General features: G+C 42.6%; 1 protein-coding gene across 2 annotated transcripts; it reads right to left on the bottom strand.

Moving 5' to 3' along the window:
* Positions 1-473: 473 nt before the first annotated feature.
* Positions 474-19581, bottom strand: ATP5F1C (ATP synthase F1 subunit gamma; the record flags this gene model as incomplete). Of its 2 annotated transcripts, XM_080917819.1 has the most annotated exons (9): positions 19452-19580; positions 9589-9623; positions 8842-8973; positions 5916-6120; positions 5316-5459; positions 5159-5223; positions 3499-3654; positions 3060-3156; positions 474-605 (listed from the first exon to the last, which is right to left on the bottom strand). In XM_080917819.1, the coding sequence occupies exons 1-9, from the start codon at positions 19505-19507 to the stop codon at positions 602-604; spliced, it is 894 nt and encodes a 297-aa protein (XP_080773945.1). In that variant the 5' UTR covers positions 19508-19580. The 2 variants fall into 2 exon arrangements, with proteins under 2 accessions (XP_080773945.1, XP_080773946.1); XM_080917820.1 differs by lacking the exon at positions 474-605 and having other exon boundaries at positions 3056-3156; positions 19452-19581.
* Positions 19582-19615: the final 34 nt, after the last annotated feature.

Here is a 19615-nt window from a genome sequence, read left to right on the forward strand (position 1 = left end):
TGATTCTCTAGGAGGCCAGAATTCAGATCAGACCCCTGGAGACGGAGTTACTGGGAACCAGTCTTGGGTTCCCCAGAAGAACAGAAAGTGTTCTTAACTACTAAGCTATCTCCCCAGCCCTTCAAATCTTAACAGTCATCTATGTGAAACATACCTTCTCAATGTATGCAAAATATTATTTAAATAATTATTGAAACTGTCCATGTGCCTGAAATTCTGCAGCATTTGTGTGAGAAACAGTAAACTGCCCCTGTTGTTTTCTAAGGCATTTTCCCAGCAGGTCTTTAAGACGGCCTGGGAAACTGCCCGCAGGCATTCCTGCCCTAGCCCACAGCTCTACCACTGATGGCTGGCAGAAAACTGTAAATTAGACCTGAAATGACCTTCTGCTGAAGAGATTTAACAGTACCCTGTTACTATTTTCAAACGCTTAATATTATCTCCTCCTGTGAAATTATTAATAATGAGACTGATTTTCTCATTGTAAGTTGTTTATTGTAAGATAATTTACAAACATCCTGCTGTCTTTGTAACTTGTGGATCAAATTTCTTCTGACAAAGACAACAATCAGTTAAAATCAGCTTGCTGAGTTTTTCTTCTTTACCTGAAAAACAGTATAGAAGACCAGAAGTCAGAAAGGATGTCTTGTGGAAGTTGGTCATTAGGAGTCAAGACTACAGGCTTAAGAACCACTGCTCTTACTAGCCCACACTTAATTCTATACAATGATTCAAGTTCTCTATGCCTACCTTTATTTTCTTATATCCACACCCTCTAGAACACAAAGGCTCACTAGCAGCACCCACACTTAGCTCTCTGCCTATATCTGGTACTGCCCAAACACACCCACAAGTTGGCTGCACTATCAGCCTGCCCAGCTAGCCTGTCTTAGGGAAGCAATTTCATTACTGCTAACTAGTAAGATACCTGGCTAGCTTTCTTTGCAAAAGGCTTGGGGAAGAGTGTGTGAACTTTACCTCTTGTCTGAGGATGCAACTTGATTTTCATTAATCCCTGGTTATTATATTAGAAAAAAAACAAGAGCACAAAACAAGCCAGTTAGGAAGCAATCCAAGCTAGTTAACTACAAGCCATTTCTTTGCATGTTACCCTGAGCATACAATACAAATAGTTAAAGTTTTAAACAACCACTCAATATACAATGCCGTAGATTGCAATGTAGTTAGAGGCAATAAAAGTTATACAAATAGGCAAGACAACATGTAATAATTTTATATCTTTAAAACATACAATTGAAAAGATTAAGGTGACAGTGTAAATGTGATTTACTTACTCTTCTCATTTTAAGACTAAAAGCCAGTGTTTGTATTAAAATCTGAACGACAATCCCTGGTAGGTTACAGAGCATGCAAATCCATTAATAAAAGTGAACCACTGCTGAGACTGCACAAGTAACTTTTAAAATAAGGATTTACATTATCTAGAAAGAAAATGTATTTCTAATAAGATTACTTTTTCCAAAGTCTCAGTATAATGTCTCAATCCCCCTCTCGTCTCAGTTGTCTTGACTTTGCTAGTTTAAGTGAGGTTTCTCACATTCCTAAGCAAGAAGAAAGGCCCAGTCCTAAGCTACAGAATTTAGATCTTCACAGTTCATACAGAGTGTTCACTGGTTCTCATCCTGCTCTCACATTTTGATAACTCAGCTCTTGACCCTAAGCCACACCACACTTTACATTCAGGGATATACCAGTTTGGCATCTGGCAAAAGTCATAATGACTAACACTAGGATTATTAGTCTCATGTCACAGGAGACAAAGTCCCAGGAGTCAGAGAGAGTACCTTAACCATGTTTATAACATGGACATCAAGGGGCTGTGATACTAATAAGGCAGTGATGGCCAGGCTGGGAGATGGGTCAGTTCTAACGAAACTATCTTTGGAAAGCAAAATAGTCTGGGACCAGGATGCTCGCCCAGGATAACAAGGCTATAACTTTTATCATATTCCATCGACGCAATCAGTTTTAGACTCTGCCCTCTCCAATATAAAGTCCGTTCCTGATAAAATGGCGTTAGTGCTAAGACACAGTGAAGTCAGATGCTAAAAGATACCCCACTTCAAACAATAAACATTAATTTTTTTGGAAGAAAAGATTCCTCTAGCCCAATAAGGAAGGTGAAGAGTCGTCAGATGAAGAATGAACAGAGCAATCAGAGAAGAACGGAAGCCCTTGCAAAACCCAACACCTCTTGGAAGTGAGGAAGAGCATCATGTGTTTAAAGACCTGGAAAGATCAAGGTAGTTGAGGTCTAAGCAAGTAACTGTATAATATTAGACGAGAAAGATTGCTGATGGCCAGAAAGTCAGGAACACATACAACAAAGTAGACTTTTTTGCAGGCTGATTCTGTAAAAAGCCAGCAAGGAAGTATTTTAGGCCTTGGGGGCTATACAATGCCTTTTCTTATAACCCTTTACAATATGGCCCCAGACAAGTTTCCCAGTAGTTTCTATAATTCCACATTGTCTTTGTTTCCTTGTAACAAGCCAAAGGCACTTACTACATGCTTCTTGTCATTACAACCTCGCCTGGTAGAACTGCACATGTTGTTGGCCAGTTTAATCTTTTAACAATACAGAAATTATCTGGAGGAAAACAGTATGCCATTTTATGGTAACAAAAAGAATATTTAGTAACTTAAAATTCTCATCATTCAGTTATTATCAGAATTACATAGATAGAACCAAACCTAAAACTAGTCTTGTAACTCAAAGTTTGGCTTATAAATGCTATTGAGTTCCAAAAACAGACTTTCCAAATTGATACTGAATTATTCACAGCTTTCTTCCTAATACTTTAGTAAAGTCAGCTGCACACAAAGGTTTCTAGATGGGAAACTGAACTTGAACATTTCAGCTCAACAATAAGAATAAAGCAGAGACACTTTTTCTATCAGGATTTGATAAAAGGACACAAGATGCTGCAACAAGTCTTTTAGGTGGTAATAAAACAGAAAAATCAAGCGACCAGAGGCTTGCTGACCCACATGCAGAGAGAGCAAATGCTTCTCTAGACACCAGCTACATTACTTACAGAGCAGCAGCCCCAGAGATGATTTCAATCAGCTCCTTTGTGATGACAGCCTGGCGGGTGCGGTTGAAAGTCAGCGTCAATTTGTCAATCATGTCAGCTGCAAACAAAAGGGAAGGGACAGACAACAAAATTAATTTTATCAAATTATTTTCCACATTTTCTACAAGCTACTTTCACAGTGCTTGCAAATCCTCTATCAAGTAAGATGGACACCTCAACAAAACAAAATATTTTCTTTTAACATTTCTGGTGCTAATCTGAGTGTCGCTCAGACAGATATGTGTGCGCGCGCGCACACACACACACACACACACATTCTCTCTCTCTCTCTCTCTCTCTCTCTCTAGCAGAGATGCAGTTAGGCTCTAAGTGTTCCTGGAGCTTTGTCTGATCCCTTGTTTCTAGGTATAGATTAACGATGTCTTCTGGCCTGGCTTACAGGCGTTCTTGCTGGCGTTGTCCATGGCCGTCATCCTGGCACTCTGCTCACTGGTGGTGGACTCCTTCAGGGAGTAGTAGATGATGTTGGCCAGATTGTATTCCTGGTAATTCTGCAGCACATCAGCATCAATGTCGTCATAAATGCTCATGCTCTCTGTTAAAACAAGCCAGGAGTAGCTTATGAATAAGTATTTATAATTACAGAAATCATCTTGAGTTAAATGATTCTGTTCTAATAATTCTATTTCCATAGCATGTTATCAGCAAAATATGTCAACAAGTATTTAGCTTTTTACCCCAAAGATAACTTTAACTTTAATATTAAGAAGCTGGCATTTAAAATAAGCACTAAATTTCAAAGTTACCGGGTTGGGAATTTAGGTCAATAAGGACAGTGTTTGCCTAGCAAGTGAAAGGCCCTTGGTCCAATCTCAGCTATGGGGTAGGTGTGGGGGCTTAGGTTTCAGGTATAAAGCCCTCTAAATAGCAGCTAGCCAAGCATTTGTCACATATACATCATTCAGCAATTTTTTTAAATTAGAAAAAAATCAAAGACTGAATCTAATAGTGTTATACAGATCCACTTTAATCATTAGTTATTAAAACAATGGTTATTAAAACAGACATGAGGACTGGAAGATCTAGAAACTGACATGAGTTTTGGATTCATTGTAGATACTTTCCAGACATTTCAAATTCATTTACAACTTCTCAAATAGTACTGTACCAATTTCAGACAGTATTAAATCCTATTTTATGTATTATTGAAAAACACACCCCTCCCAAAATACCCTAAAACCAAAATTGCCGTGATGGTTCATATATGCTTGGGCCAGGGAGAGGCACTATTAGAAGGTGTGGCCTTGTTGGAGTAGGTGTGTCACTGTGGGCATGGGCTAAAACCTTAGTCCTAGCGCCTGGAAGTGAGCGTTCTCGAGCAGCCTTCAGATAAAGGGCTGTGCATTTGAAGATCAGCCACAGGTGAAATAGAACACACGAGGAAGACACTTCCTCAGTATGTTGTTACCATACGATGACAGAGTTCAGTGGGCCATAAAACTTAGTTATTTTAAATCTGTCTTTAACATCTGATTGCACAGCAGTTGCTTGCAAACAGGAGCATGTTAATGACACTCACTCTTCAATGGCGGAAGATCAGAGCTGGGCGTCTGCTGCTGGATTAAGGTGCCCTAGGAAGCACAGCCCGTGCTGCTGACTTTCTTTTCTTTTCATACGATTTATTTTATCTTATGTGTTATGAGTATTTTGCATACATGTATGGATATGGACTATGTGTGTGGCTAATGCTGAGAGACAGAAGGTGGTTAGAAGAGGAATGAAAGACCGCTGTGAGCTGACATGAGAGGGCTGGGAAACAACCCCATAGCCTTGTAAGAGCAGCAGGTGCTCTTGCACTGAGATACCGTCCTAGTCTGTCTGCTGCCTCTGGAAAACAGTGGAATCCAGGGGAAGTAGTGTACACTTGGATTCTTAGCTACTTGGGAGGCTGAGGCAGGAAGACGAAAATCTAAGGCCAGCCTGGACTACAGAGTGACTCTTTGAGACATTAACAGTAACACAGCAACCCAATAAGCACTGACTTTCTTCAATGTACAGAGGTGTCCTGATGGCACACCTGCGATGTGACGGTGACTTACCAGCTGTGGCAACAGTATTGAGAGAGAAGATGGGCTTCTCTTCTGTCTTGTATGAGATAACAGACCTGAAATGACAGGTGCACATGTGAATAGCAAAGTAATTTCTAAACTAAACAGACATCTATATGGAAGAGCTTGGGATTCTAGATGTTCTTACTTGAACTGATTAAAAATGATAGAGCCTTCATCAAATTCATATCCAGAATTTAACAACTCAAGGGCAATGACTGATGCATCTCCAAAAGTAGGGGGCTTCCGTCCCACATCTTTGAATGACACCAAAAACTGATCAGAGTGAGTCCTGGAGATCACATAAAATAGGTTAATAAGATATGTAAGAAAACAGCAAAAGAGAAGAGTTATCATAGGTCAGGTTTCTGAAGGGATGTGGGTGGTGGGCGGCCTTGAGTCATTCCATCCATCACGAGCATCATGTGCACCTGCAGAAAACTGAGAACCAAAGCCAGGACTGCCTAGCTTATATTCCCTCTGTTAACCTTAGTGGACTATGTTCCTTCGTAGCATCTCTAGGCTGTGACAACTATGAGGATTCCTCCTGTAGCTTAATGCCAACAGCTCTGGTAATCTTCATTATATTCTACTTCTGGTATTGAGAAGTGCCTACACATACACACACAATGTAAAAGCAACACACAGGATATGCATACATACACTCCAATGTATCATGAAAAACTTCTCCATCTTCCATTCACTTATGTTTCTACTCTTCTGAACATGGGACACAGGTCTCATTTACCTATAAAGTATGCCCTTGATTTTATCACCAACTCCAACAATCATTACTTCTTTTCCAGCTGCTGTGAGGGCAGCCACTTCATTCTTCATCTGTTTAGCCACTGAGGAATGAATAGCACCACAGAGCCCTCGATCTGAGGACACACCAATAATGAGGTGCTTCTTCTTGTCCTCGGGTCCCTTGATATCAGCCTTCTCATACAGAGCTAAAAACAAAATGAGAAGAACATTGAAATAAAATGTATGTAAATGCAGTGATAATCCCTCATTTAAAGGGGAATGAGTTAATTTCCACTTGACTTAAACTTAAGGACCACACCCGTGTAAATGCCATACAAATTCTTACTCCAGTTCAGAGATACAGACAAATGGATGGATTCCTCTACCCAAACCCCAGGCTCACAGGCCAGCCGGACTAGCCAAAACTGTGAAAGAGCCTGTCTCAAGAAACAAGGTAGAGACGTGGCTGAGAAAGACAGCTGCTGTCCTCCTCTGCCTTCTACACACACACAGTATCCATACACTTCTCCACATCAGACTCAATGTTGGAGTAGTGAGATGAGTCCTGAAGACAGCACAAACCCTGTCTGTACAGTCCGAGATACTGTCAAATCTTGGTCCAGCACCCAGGACAACGCCTATAAACCATCAGCCAGTCATAAGAAACATGAACCCCGAGCAATCTCCGAGGAGTAAGATACAAGGTCATCAAACAGCCTGTGATTAGATCTTTTTGGGTTTGTCTTGTGATTGTCAGAATGCCCTTTATACTTAAATGACCCTGAGGTAGGACAAAGATCTAATTTGTTGCCACATCAAAAACCGAGGCCCAGGCTGGACAGATGGCTCAATAGTAAAGAGCACCCGCAGTTCTTGCAGACGACCTGAGTTTGGTTTCCAGACTCCATGGCATCAGGCAGCTCACAACCACCTAATTCCAGTTCTAGGGGATTTGAGACCCCTTTTGGCCTTCATGGGCCCTTTTATAGACATGTAATTGAAAAACCTTAAAAGCAGAGCATTCCCCCCACAAATGCATTAGTAAAAATATGTGCTTGGCTACATATCATATTTTAAGTGTTGCTTACAGTGTGGACTGTCATAGATGATTACGAGAATACCTGAAAGGATATCTATCTCAGTCTTAGACTCCCCCTCCCTTCAGAGTTTTCTTCACTTTCCCTTAATAACTCCATCTCGGCTCTTACTTTGAAATATGCTGCCTACCTCAAAAACATTTCTTCAAAGTCCACAGTGGAAAAGCCACCGCTCCAGTCTCGGGACAGTGCGCTTTGCTAAATAAACTGTTGTCTGTATTTTCTGTCTCCTCATTGAATTCTTTCCTTAAGAATGAAAAAACTGGGAACCCTATCCTAAAAAAGGGAGGAATAAGGTACAGGAAGAACATGGAAAGATCAGGGTGGGAGTGTAACTGGCTCGAGGCCTTCAGAGCAGGGGACCATGGAAACCTGCATAAGCAAACTAAATAAAGGCAAGAATCAGCAGCAGTGTGAGCCGGGGAAGCAGGAACAGCACTGCAGAGAGGCTTGAGGGCCATTGACTCCCGAATCCTAATTGTAAGGAGACTTGCAGGAGGGACAGAATGAAGTTATTCACAGGTAACCGCTGCAGCCTGGGTGAGGAAACTATAAGAGCAGAAGCAAGGCACCAGCTAGAAGGCTGGAAAGACTGAGCAGTAGGCCATAATCTTAACCTGCTATCATCCCCTTCCAGTTCAAAACTGAATCACCCACTTTCATAGCCAGTTACGGATTCTTTGAGGGGCCAGGGGACACATCTTAATGCAGTGTTAAAACAGCACACTACTACAAGGATTTGGATAATGTAATTACAGTTAAGGTGGGAAGTTTCCTACCTCTTTAATTTTGCTCATCTCCAAGACAAATAATCAAATCAGTACAAAATCATTTAAACACAAATCTAAGTTCTTGCCACTTTTCTCTGCAGGAAAAGCAATCAAGAACAGATTGCATAGAGTTACAATTGAGTCTCTGACCTGTCTGCTTTCCCACTCACTGTCCCCACCCTGCTATCCTAACACAGTGCCTATGGTTATGGACACGGTGAATACCGTTCCCCAGTCTGTCAGTGTAATAACTCAGGAAAGGTTTTAGGTTATTTCAAGTTAACAGACATAGACAAAGTAATACACAGGCTTTGTGGCAAAACATAAAGAGCTCTTGTTCAGTCAAACTCTGGGGTGCAGAAAAGACATTTGCATATAAATTCACATACATGAAAACGTGAGTACATGTAGAGTGTGCAGGACAGGCTTGGACTATGCCAAGGATCCTATTTGGTCTTTGTTGATACAACAGGGACTAACCAACTTGAGAAGGAGAGGTTTTATTTTATTTTATGCTTACAGCCAACAGTTCATCACCTGGATAAGTGGGGGATATTAGCACTTCCTCCAAACTCTGCCTAAGTTACTTAGCAACAGCCATGTAACTTCTAAGAACCTGATCTCCATCTATTCTATTTTCCCTCCCTTTCCCTTCTCACCAATCAACTTTCTATTATGTCTGTCTCGTGGCTTGATTTCTCAGAGGGAAGCCTCTGCATGGCTGGCCCAGGCATTCCCATCACACCAACACTGTGGTCACAGGGAGCCGTGGCAGGGACCTGGAGGCAAGAACTAAAACAGAAGCCATGGATGACCATTGCCTACTGACTTTCTCTACTCACTTTGTACATAGTTCAGGTCTGCCTGCGCAGGGATGGCCCAGCCTACTTAGCAATCAAGATGTCACACACACATGCCCACAAACCAACCTCAAGGGGACAATCCCTCAGTTGGGATTCCCTCTCCCCAAGTGTATCTCTTTTGAAAGTAGAGAAAACTACCCAGCAGATTACTGTGAGCATATCATCTCTGTGTAGCAGGCAAACTCTTCCTCACTCACCCAAGGAACCTGTTCCGTACACTCGAGCTGGCTTCAGCTCCCGCTCAGCCCGGGCATATTTTGCAGCGGCCACCATCTTCATAGACTTGGTAATTTTCTGGATGTTTTTGATGGACTTCAGTCTCCTGGTAACTAAAATATTGAAGTGTCATGTTAGACAAAGGAGGCGTCTGTCTACTAAAGTGCCAAGCTGAATAATTAGCTCCAGCAGCAGCAGCTGGCTCTAAAATAATCTTAATGCACAAGCTACTTGGGACATGGAATGAACGGAACATACACACACGATATTAAATCAGACAGCAACACACTGAAATAGTATAAATTTTCTAGTTAGGCATTATTCTGCAGACAAAGACCAACATTCTTGTGTCGTCTCATACAGTTTTCCAAAAAAAAAAAAAAAAAAAAAAAATCCAGTACACACAATGTAAACTAATTTGGCAACTCTTAAAAAGACACTAATGTGGCCTATATACATAATGTATGTGTATTATAGGTATTATATATGTGTGTGTGTATATATATATATGTTATTTTTCATGAGTGTATGTGTGAACGAGTACCTCAGTGTGCATATTGAGATCAGAAGACAACTTGCTGGAGTTGGCTCTTTCCACTGAAGTCTTTAAGTTTTGTGGCTATACCCTTTATCTGCAATGCTATATTGCCTGCCCAACTAGCATATTTTAAAATTACTTCTATCCATCAAACTTCAGTTTGTCTTAATTTGAGAGACAACATACTTACTATCTTTCAGAGTTGCCATGTTTCGAACTTGAATCCTGAAAATAAAGAATTAAGAAATACTTGAGTTCTTTTGTTTTAAAGGAGCTCTGCTAAAGAACCATCAGGTAAGGCTTACTTTAGTACACCATACAGGCAGACTATCAGATACAGGACTTGTCTGTGAGTAGAAATGTTTGCACATTTACACTCTAGGATGAACAGCAAGTTCTAAAGCACTGACCCCATGCCAGCTTCCCAAACTGGATTTCTACTGCACCCCTCTGCTTGCTTTACGTCCAAGGCAGGAAAGTCTTTCCCATTGTTAGGTTGTCTAATTACTCTTAAAATTCAGGACTGATATGCAACCCACTCCTATGATGCACTTAAAAATAATACTCAAGTCAAGCCAGGCACAATAACTCAATGCCTTTAATCCCAACACAGGGAGGCAGACACAGGTGGATCTCCGAGTTCGAGGTTAGCCTGGCCTATACAGTCCCAGGACAGCCAGACCCATATAGTGAGACCCTGTCTTAAAAACAAAACACGACAAAACCAACAACAAAAACTTACACTCAAGCCTATTACACTGGAATGACCAAGTATTTATTTTAATTTGGAGATCAGAGGACAATTTTTTTTTTTTTACTTCAATAAATATTTCCTACAGGTTTTACATTTGGGGCCACTGAAAACAAATCATGTCCTTGGAACAAATTGTGTCCTCCAAACATTATTTCAGGCAAGATTCACAAAAACTCAATTTACAGAAAATGTAATCAAATATTTGTGAAGTGTTTGAAATTAAAGTGCACAAAAGAAAAGAATGATTAGATTTAAAGGAAATGTTCCATAAAACTAAGATCTATCTCAGTCCTAGGAGGAAAGATAGTATGTTTCTAAATATCACTTCTAACTGTGCATGGCAGCACATGACTTATACCAGCTCTCAGGAGGCAGAGGCAGGTAGAGCTCCCTGATGCAGACCAGATCTACCTGATGTACCTGGTCTACAAAGCAAGCTGCAGCACAGTCAGGGCTACACAGAGAACCCTATCTTGAAAAACCAAAAGGAAAAAGAAACTTAATCTTTGGACTAATTCACACTACTAATGTCAGGAGTCAATGCTACACTAAAAAATAACGAATCAGCTAATGTGTGCAGAGAGGACCCAAGAAAGGCATCTTCAGAATAATTTCTGAAAGACAGAGTCTTGTTAGGCCGTGTTGGAATATCTTTAACATTTTCCTTATAGACAACCTCGGAATTTTACACACAAACACACACATACAGAATATTAAATGTTTAATATCTTTAATATTTTTCTTCTAGACAGCCTAGGAGTTTTACATATACATAAACATACATATGTACATGTATGTATTTATGTATGTATATGTGTGGGTGTATTTGCAGGCACACACGCAGCATGAAAACGGATGGGGGTTACTTGGAACAGGGAGGTGATGAGCAGTGAATTAAGGATGATGAAGACACACCCAAATGCTTCCACAGAGCCCACCAGTCACCATCTAATACCATTTCTAAAACCCCAATAACAAATGGAGTTGAAGAGTGGGCTCCAGGCCCTCAGCGGGGTGCTCCTATCACACGCCTGTCTGCCATGCTGTTTAGACCACTCTCAATAAAGCCTTCGTGTTTTCATTATTTTCTTTTTTTTTTTTTTAATTGGGTGTTAGGAAGAATACAACCGGTTATATCGTTATAGGACTGGGCAGAGAATTACAACACAAAGCTATACACCCTAACCTACATATCTAGTAGAATTTGTTCCAAACTTGACCTTTTGGCTCTTGAATTAGCATATATGAATTATACACAGTAACAAGTTTCATTATGACATTTACATACATGTATGTAATATATTTTCCTCACCCTAAGTCCCATCAGACACTCATCCCTCCCACTTTCTCTTCCCAATCAATCGTCCTTCTGTTCCAGGTTTTTTTCCTATCCTCCCCGCCACCTTTCCTGGTGAACCAATGAATTTCATTAGGGTTCCTTACCAGAGTAGAAATAAAGGGCTACTTAGAGGCATAAGAGCAACTTACCAGCACCAGTGGAAAGAATGTTTCTCCCTCCCTCAGGAAGGGGCGGGGCCTGTGAGCCCCTCCCACCTGGCAACAGTTAACTGCCAATAAAGTCTTACCGAGGAGGGAGGGGCTCCTCTCTCCTTCCTGATGAATGCTGAAGGGCTCAATCTCAGGCAGATCATCACAACTATGCACAAAAGAGTGCCACAGTCTGCACTCCACCTGATGGCTCTTACGCGTTTTCTATCCTTTGGGGATGACCCCTGCGCTTTGGAAGGAGTAATACAGAATTCTCATTTAGAGCTGAGCATTCTACAGTCATGTCTTCTCAGCACCCTCACGAGCCGTATGAATCAACGCTGCTAACTCGGACCATAGCTCGCAGCGGCACTCCTCCGTGGGCATAAATGTAAGTAAGCATCTAGGATGCAGTTTGGTAGACACACTACACCCATTTAGCGAGACAGTAGTAGCAGTTTTCCTGCTAAAGCTTATTCCCAGGTTCACAGGACCAGAGGTGAATCTCCTGCCATACATTAGAACCAAAAACAAGGAAAAGATTTTTATAAGCCTACAAATTATATTTCAGATGGCAGTCCCCAGCAGGAAATGAGGAAGGGATGGACCCTGGCATGTGGTGTATGCAAAGCAAGTGAGACACTACACATGAAGACAGAGGAAAGAGACGCAGGAAGGTGACCCCAGGGCTCTATGTAAGGATTTAAGAGGACTCTGGAAGAAAAGGTAAGCTCTCCAGAGAAGCTGATTTTTTGAGTAAGACATAAGGGGTAAACTGGAAATATCTATGTAAACAAGCAGTTCTGAGAGGTTAGGTACAAATTAGAAAACCAGGACAGATCATAGTTGATTGGAAAAACTAAAACCAACTAAAGCAGAGCACATCCAGCAAGGACAGTAAAGGTAGAGGACAGCTCCCCAATTTTACAAAAGATCAACCTAATCACAGAACTATATAAACACAAATAGAAACACAGACACAAGCACTTCTCATGAACTCAGGCACAAAAATATTTTTAAAATTCTACACCATGACCAGGTAGGGTATATTTCTGCTATGTAAAGCTTGTTTACTATTTAAAAATACAAAGAGGAACATCATCATACGCAGAATTATCAAACAGAATCTAACACCAATTCACAGCAAAGCCTCTGAAAATCAGGGCAGAAAACTTCCTTAAGCAAAACCTGACTTTATGGTGAGAAACTAGAAGCCTTCCCCCAAATCTGGGATGGACCTAAGAAGTGCCTCTAAGCCTAAGTGGATAAAACAAACCTTTGTGGCCAGAGAGATGGCTGAGTGGGCAGGAGACTGCTATGTAAGAAGAAGGAACCCTACACTAAGAACAACAGACAACTGAGAGAGCTGGAAGCCCAGAGGTAGCTCCAGGGAAGAACATATCAGTTGGTTATCCAGTGCCAAATGGTCAGCCCTGATACACACATACCAAGAACATTATATAAACTCAACAACTATAGTTAGGGATATGTATGTATATATTGTAGGGTTAAAGGGCCAGGGAAAGAACACCCTAACCTTGGCTCCAAGCCCAAGACCAGGCAAAGAAACTGAATCCCAGCAATCCTCACCCTGGGAAGCTCCCCCACTCCGTCCCCACTCCACCCTACATAAAGTCTGCCTTCTGTTCAGCCCCTTGCCCAAGCAGAGGCAGCCACTCTCCTGGGTCTTTTCCTTCTAGTAAATCTCTTATATGAGGTTTGTTGTGCGGTGTGACCTCTTAAAAAAGATTTAAAAAACTTTTTAGTAGTTCTTTGTGAACTTCACCTCATACATCCCAATCCCACTCATCTCCCCCTCCCCTTACCTTCCCTCCACCCCGTAAGCCCCCCCCCCAAACAACAAAAAATATCACGGAAGCTGTAATGTATCCGTGTGTGTTTCCGACATATAGACAAAGTACACCCTTTTGTCTATGCTTTGCTTGCAAACGTTCACTGCAATGGCTCATGGTCTATTATGAGGCCTCTGGCTCTTGCTACTCTATCAATACCAGAACCTCACTGGGACTCCTCTCAGATTTCCAGTTGTCCTGTGTCAGAGATCCCGTAGTTTTGGACCTGGCCCCTTCATGCACTCCAGCAAGTTCACTGATGGGGTTGATGCAGGGGCAGACTAATTGAAAGCCATGCATCTGGGCCTTCCCGGTATCCAAGATGGTCAGTCCTCATGCTCTCATGCCCCTGGGGCTGGCTCACCACAGCCACTGCATGGAGGGTCAGCATTCCCATCTGCCATACATGGTGAGGGACCAGAGGGTACCTCTCCCCGTCTGCGCCATCTCCCAGCAGACTAGAAGCAGAACCAGCTCTCTTGCAACCCCCACGTCCATGACTAGCTCTACTATTAACCGAGGCAAAGTACATACAGGGCCTAGTGCTGTAGCAGGTGGGGAGCAAGATCAAGTCTCTTGCTCTTATGACCCCAGGCCCAACTCTCCCACTGTAGGTAGCAAAGGGTGAGGGTGGGGGACACTGCCAAATAGCAGACGACAGGCAGGGCCAGCTCTCCTACTCCCATGACCCCAAGCTAGGTCTCCTGTCTGTAGCAGGTGGTGAGGAGTATCGTTCATCCATGCCTCACCACAGGGAGATGAGTGGCACCCATTCTCTCACCCTCAGGCAGCTAATGCTAACCCTAACTCTCAGCTGGCTATGAGCAGGGTCAGCTCTCCCTCCTTGCCCAGGTGAGGGTGTGGTTAGTTCTGTACAGCCCCCAGACACCAGCATGTCTCCAGGGGCAGCCCAGACCAGGGACAACCTCTTGTCCTTTGGTGGTAACAGAAATGTGCCACGGCAAGGACACGTCTGGGTCCATGTCAGCACAGACCAGAACCCCGTCATAGTCCCAGGTGGACCACCAGCTCCTCACTACCTTCAAGGCTCCAGTTCTGTGTCTTCACTGTGCCTCTATCCTTGTGTTTGTTTTTCTTTCCCATGTCCCTACCACTTAGTTGCTCTTCTTAGTGGCGCCCTGGGTCCCTTGAGAGTCTGGGGTCTTTTCAGGAATGATCTCAAACATGGTATTCCCCCACCCTCACCCCACCAGGCTGGGGAATGCACAAGTGACACAGCAGCTACACCTGCCACACACACCTCTAGGAGCAGCAGTGTGACTCTTGTGCATTCCTTGGCTTTTAATTGCCAGGTGCCTCTTGAACAAAGTTGGAAAACTTTCCCCATGGAAACCTCCTCCTGTAGTGTAAGTGCGTTTGTGTGTGCGTGTGCGTGTTTGAGAGAGAGAGAGAGAGAGAGAGAGAGAGAGAGAGAGAGAGAGACAGAGACAAAGACTTCTGTAGGGGAAGTCTTTCCCTTCAGATCTGCAACACTTACATATACAAATACATATATGTATGCAGCATCAACAAAAGGGTGAGGGCCCAACTTTGAATTCCAAGTGCCTACATAACAGAACAGGTGGGGAGTGGTAGCGGAGGCTCACTAGGACTTGCTGGCCACCAGCCTATCTCCAGGTTCGGGGAGTTTTAAGGCAACCGGGATGCCCTCCACTATGTAGCCTCAGCCCTAACACATAGTACAGACCATACAAACACACCTAAAAATAAGTTATTTTAGTGAGGTTGCAGGACAGGAGGTTTTTGTACATAAATGCTAATTGTTTTTAGTTTCAAGACCCTTTTTAGATATGAAACCCTTGGTGTTCAAGTCTCATATATGAAATGGGATAAAATGTTCAATCTTCAGATGTAAAGTCACAAAAAAGGATGGTCAATCATACCAGTACAAACAGTTCCAGTGTGAAGTTCAGAAATGCATTATATATATATATTTTCAATGAAAAAGCACCAAAAATGGAAGTAGGTATGCATATAAGGCCTGTATGAAGGAAGCTAAAATATTGAGAAATGAAATGAAATTTTTAAATAAATGAAGATTCCACGAGTAAAGACTTCACAGCTCACTGAAGATTCACACCTTCAAAAACAATACCACCAAAACCCAATTCTCTTCAACTTGATATATAATTCAACATAATCCCAACCACAAACTACTGTGGACACGAATAAGCTATCTTAAAGTTTATATGGGAATGCAAATTATCTACGGTTATCTGTAATTATGAAGAAGAAAGGAACTGAAACTCTAACTTGAGACTTTTATAAAGTTATAGTAGTTAAGAATGGCTTAGTGGACCAGGAGCCTGGGCATTCAGACTTCCACACACAAAACTATTCATCTAAACAATGATCTTACGTCTATAACCAAGTGATCACAGACCTAAATCTTCTGGAAGACAAAAACCATAGTAGAAAAAAAAATTAGGCTGGATTTTATAAACTTTAAAACTTTGCAAAACATATCTCTTGATAATAGACCTATACACAAAACATAAACCTCTTCAAAATCCATGCTTCGCTGTATGAGTTTTGCCTGTAAGTTCACTAAGGTCCACTCCTTTTGTTTTAGCTCAGAGGGTAAAGGCACTTGCCCAAGCTTGACCAGAGCATCATTTTTGTGCAGAGGTTAATAGGTTAATATCAGGGCCTCTGGGACAGCAGTTACAGACTGACAGCCGTGAGACACCATGTTGTTGGAAACTGAACCCGGGGCCTTGGGAAGAGCAGATAGTGCTCTTAGCCACCAACCCATCTCTCCGGCCTCTAACCCTCTTTAAAAACAAAACAAAACAAAACCAAAAACATTCTTGTATTTATGCCACATGAAATGACAAGGCACATGTCAGTGTCAAGTGGACAACTCATGAAGAGTTGGATCTCTCCATTTACTGTCAGAGTGGGGATCAAACTCAGGTCAAACTTGGTGGAAAGTGCCTTTACCTTCTGGGCCATCTTGATGGTTCTAAAATATGTGAGAACTCAGAGAGCCTTAAAGAATTATGTAGACATGACATTGAGCACAGGAGGATGGCTCTGAGTGGTGGGCAGGGATAGGAACTCTCCATACTTCATGTTCAACATCATACAAATCTAAAACTACACTGAAAAATGTGTTTTCCTCTTAATTATAGTTTTCAAATGCAGATTAGAGAATGATGTATGCTTTGTGTCTCAGTATTGCTGTTATGCATCCATAATTCAAGAATGATATAGGTTATAACCAAAACAGTTGTTTTAAAGAGTCAATCTCTTGGCTTATAAATTGGGGTATGAAACCCTGTGGTACAGCACCTGCCTGTCATGTTCAAGGCCCTAGGGCCAGTCTCTAGCACTAGAAAAAGTTAAGTTCCCCCCAAAACAAACAAACAAACAAACAAAAAAAAAACCCCAAACTTCTGACTTATATAATTTGATACTGGTACTACTAAGTTAGGCACAGTGAAAGAAAAATAAGAAGAAATAAGACTATATTGAAAATACTAGGTTTGGTGGTAAAACTACAGAAAAGATCAAAGTTGGACTATATGATAAACTGTGTCAGCACATGGGCTCCTGGGCATAGTAATCATCCTATCAATCCCTCCTGAGCTGCTGTTTCCCTTTCCTCAGTAATACTGCCCAGATGCTCCTGATTTACAGCTACAAAGTCTGTTTTTAGGCATACGCTTCACTTTACTGACTCATAATGGCCCACTGTATGGATACCGTGTGAATCACGCACTGTATCTGGACCAATATGATGCTTTTGTTTTTACATTCCAAGTCCGAGGTACATCAGAAAATGTCCTCTAACTCTCCGTGTAGTACATGCCATAAGCTTTCAAGTGCTGGCTATGGCTCACCTTCTTTAGTTCAAGACAACTGTCCTTTTAAGAACAATTCAATCACTAAATGGTCATGAGGTTATTGATTGCTTAAAAATATTATGGGGGAAATATACAAATATGGAATATTGAGTCTCAAGGGTAGAGGTCAAAAGACAACTTCTGGGAGTTGCCTCTCTCCAACAACTGTGTGTCCAGGGAGCTAGAGCCAGATTCAGGGTGTCAAGTGTGTGCCTTTTGAGCCTTTGGGGATAATTTACTCTAATGAATTCCACACTGAGAAGAGTCTACACGGAGGGTAGCTAGCTACTGCCTCGTATCCTGACTCATTCTCTGGAGGCTAGAACAGAAACCTGGCAATACCAAACATGTTGATGGACAAAAATGTGGACTGTGGTAAATTTCAGTATCTCCTTTGATTGTACAGTGTTATTTGAAGGCTTCAAGTCCGTATAGAAAGGAGTTGGGGTTGATGCCTATGAATGAATTAGCAGTCTGGAAGGAATGTTGGGAGTATGTAACCCTGCATAGTATAGAATTAAGGAAAACACCTAGCACCTAACACCTCAAAAAAAGTTTGAAGTTTATAAAATCCTGACAACAGCCTCACTACACTTGACAACAGAATAAAAAGTCCTTTTACACACTATAAACAAACACTGGAAAGAGCCATACCACTGGATGTCAACAACTTTCCCAAAAGCTCAAAGACCCTACACATGAGCAGAGCCAACTGGTGCAGGGCAGGCACTCCACAAATGTGTACTGGCTGAGAATTCAACTGCTGTGACTTCCATATTAAGCAATCCAACCTGAGGTTAGATTCCAAGGTTAATTTAACAACACCCCACACTGCATACACTCACACAGAGTTTCTCTGGAACTCCCTCTGTAGACTAGGCTGGCCCAGAACTCACAGGGATCCACCTGCCTCTGCCTCCCGAGTGCTGGGATCAAAGGTGTGCACCACCACCAATATTCTTCATATGCAGTTCATATCGTATTTAACTTCCTCACTACTTTGGAGTCTTACCATATTGCTATAAATTCTTTGCTTACTGAAAGAACGATTTCAATTAGTTCTTGTCAGCTCCCTAAGCTAGATTACAAAATCCTAGTTTTATGCTGGAGCACCTTAATACTCCATACCATAAAACCAAGAAATCGCTAAAACACTGTCCACCGTTAACCATCTCCTTAACACCAATTCTTCCAGTCACCTAACTCCAAAGTAGTTCATGTTATTATACAATGTCACCCATGAGCCATATTTTACCTGTCCATCCCTAGGCATTCTAATATACAATTTTATTTTGCACAGAGAATTAGTATTTAAAGTCGTCAAATCTTACAGTATCCCTTTATCACATGGTAGTTAAGAAACGTAACTTTTTAAGGCCTCCTTCTCCTACGGAGAGACCTTGGGACAGTTTTATGACCTTGCAGGGATTTACTTCAACATGAGGGCGTAATGACAAAGGCAGCGCCTTTCTCTTTCTCATCGGCAGATTTCCTTTTTTAAAGCCCCTTCAGCACCAAGGCGACCTGCAAGTTCAGGAGAAGGGCTGATTTTAAGTTCCTTCGTTTCTCCAGTACCCAGCCAAGAGCCGGATGGATACACCGTGAGTGCCTGACCAAAGAGCTCAAGCAAACGATCACATCTTAAAGGGCCACCCCGCTCCCCAGTGCAGTGTTTCACAGGGAGTCAAAGACAAAAGTTACAACTTAACGGCCCTAGGCTTTCTGTCGGGTCCCCCCTTCACCTTGAGGGCCTTTCTAAAGACTTTGCAAGATGTGCTCCCGGGTACGGAGCGGAAGCACGGAGTTGATCGAAACCCAGCTGGCTCCAACGCTCAATCCGGTTCCTGTCCGGGTCCTGAGGTCCCCGGAGGCTGTTCCAGTCCTAGGGGATCAAGCCGTGACCTTGTTCCCTTTGACCCCAGCCCGGGGACTGGCACGCGACCTTCCAGCTCTCCAGACCTTCCAGCGCCCGAGTGGCCAGGACCTGCAGGAGCTGGGGGCCTTCCGCCGCCAGGAATGAGCATGCAACCCCATCCCTCCTGCCTTGCAGCAAGCCCGAGTCCCCGCATCCCTCCCGGTGTAGTCATACCATTGCGGCTGCACCGCGCAGGCCGACAGCCCAACAATACTCGCCCGCGAGAACATGGTGGAACCTTGAAGGTCGGGCAGACAGGGCTCACTGCGCGTGCGCGGAAGCTCGGGGCACGCCAGCCCGCTCAGCTAGCGTCCTCGGTCTCGCTAAATCTCGTGAGC

This window comes from Micromys minutus, assembly GCF_963924665.1.
Source record: "Micromys minutus genome assembly, chromosome: 6".
NCBI classification, from domain to species: domain Eukaryota; kingdom Metazoa; phylum Chordata; class Mammalia; order Rodentia; family Muridae; genus Micromys; species Micromys minutus.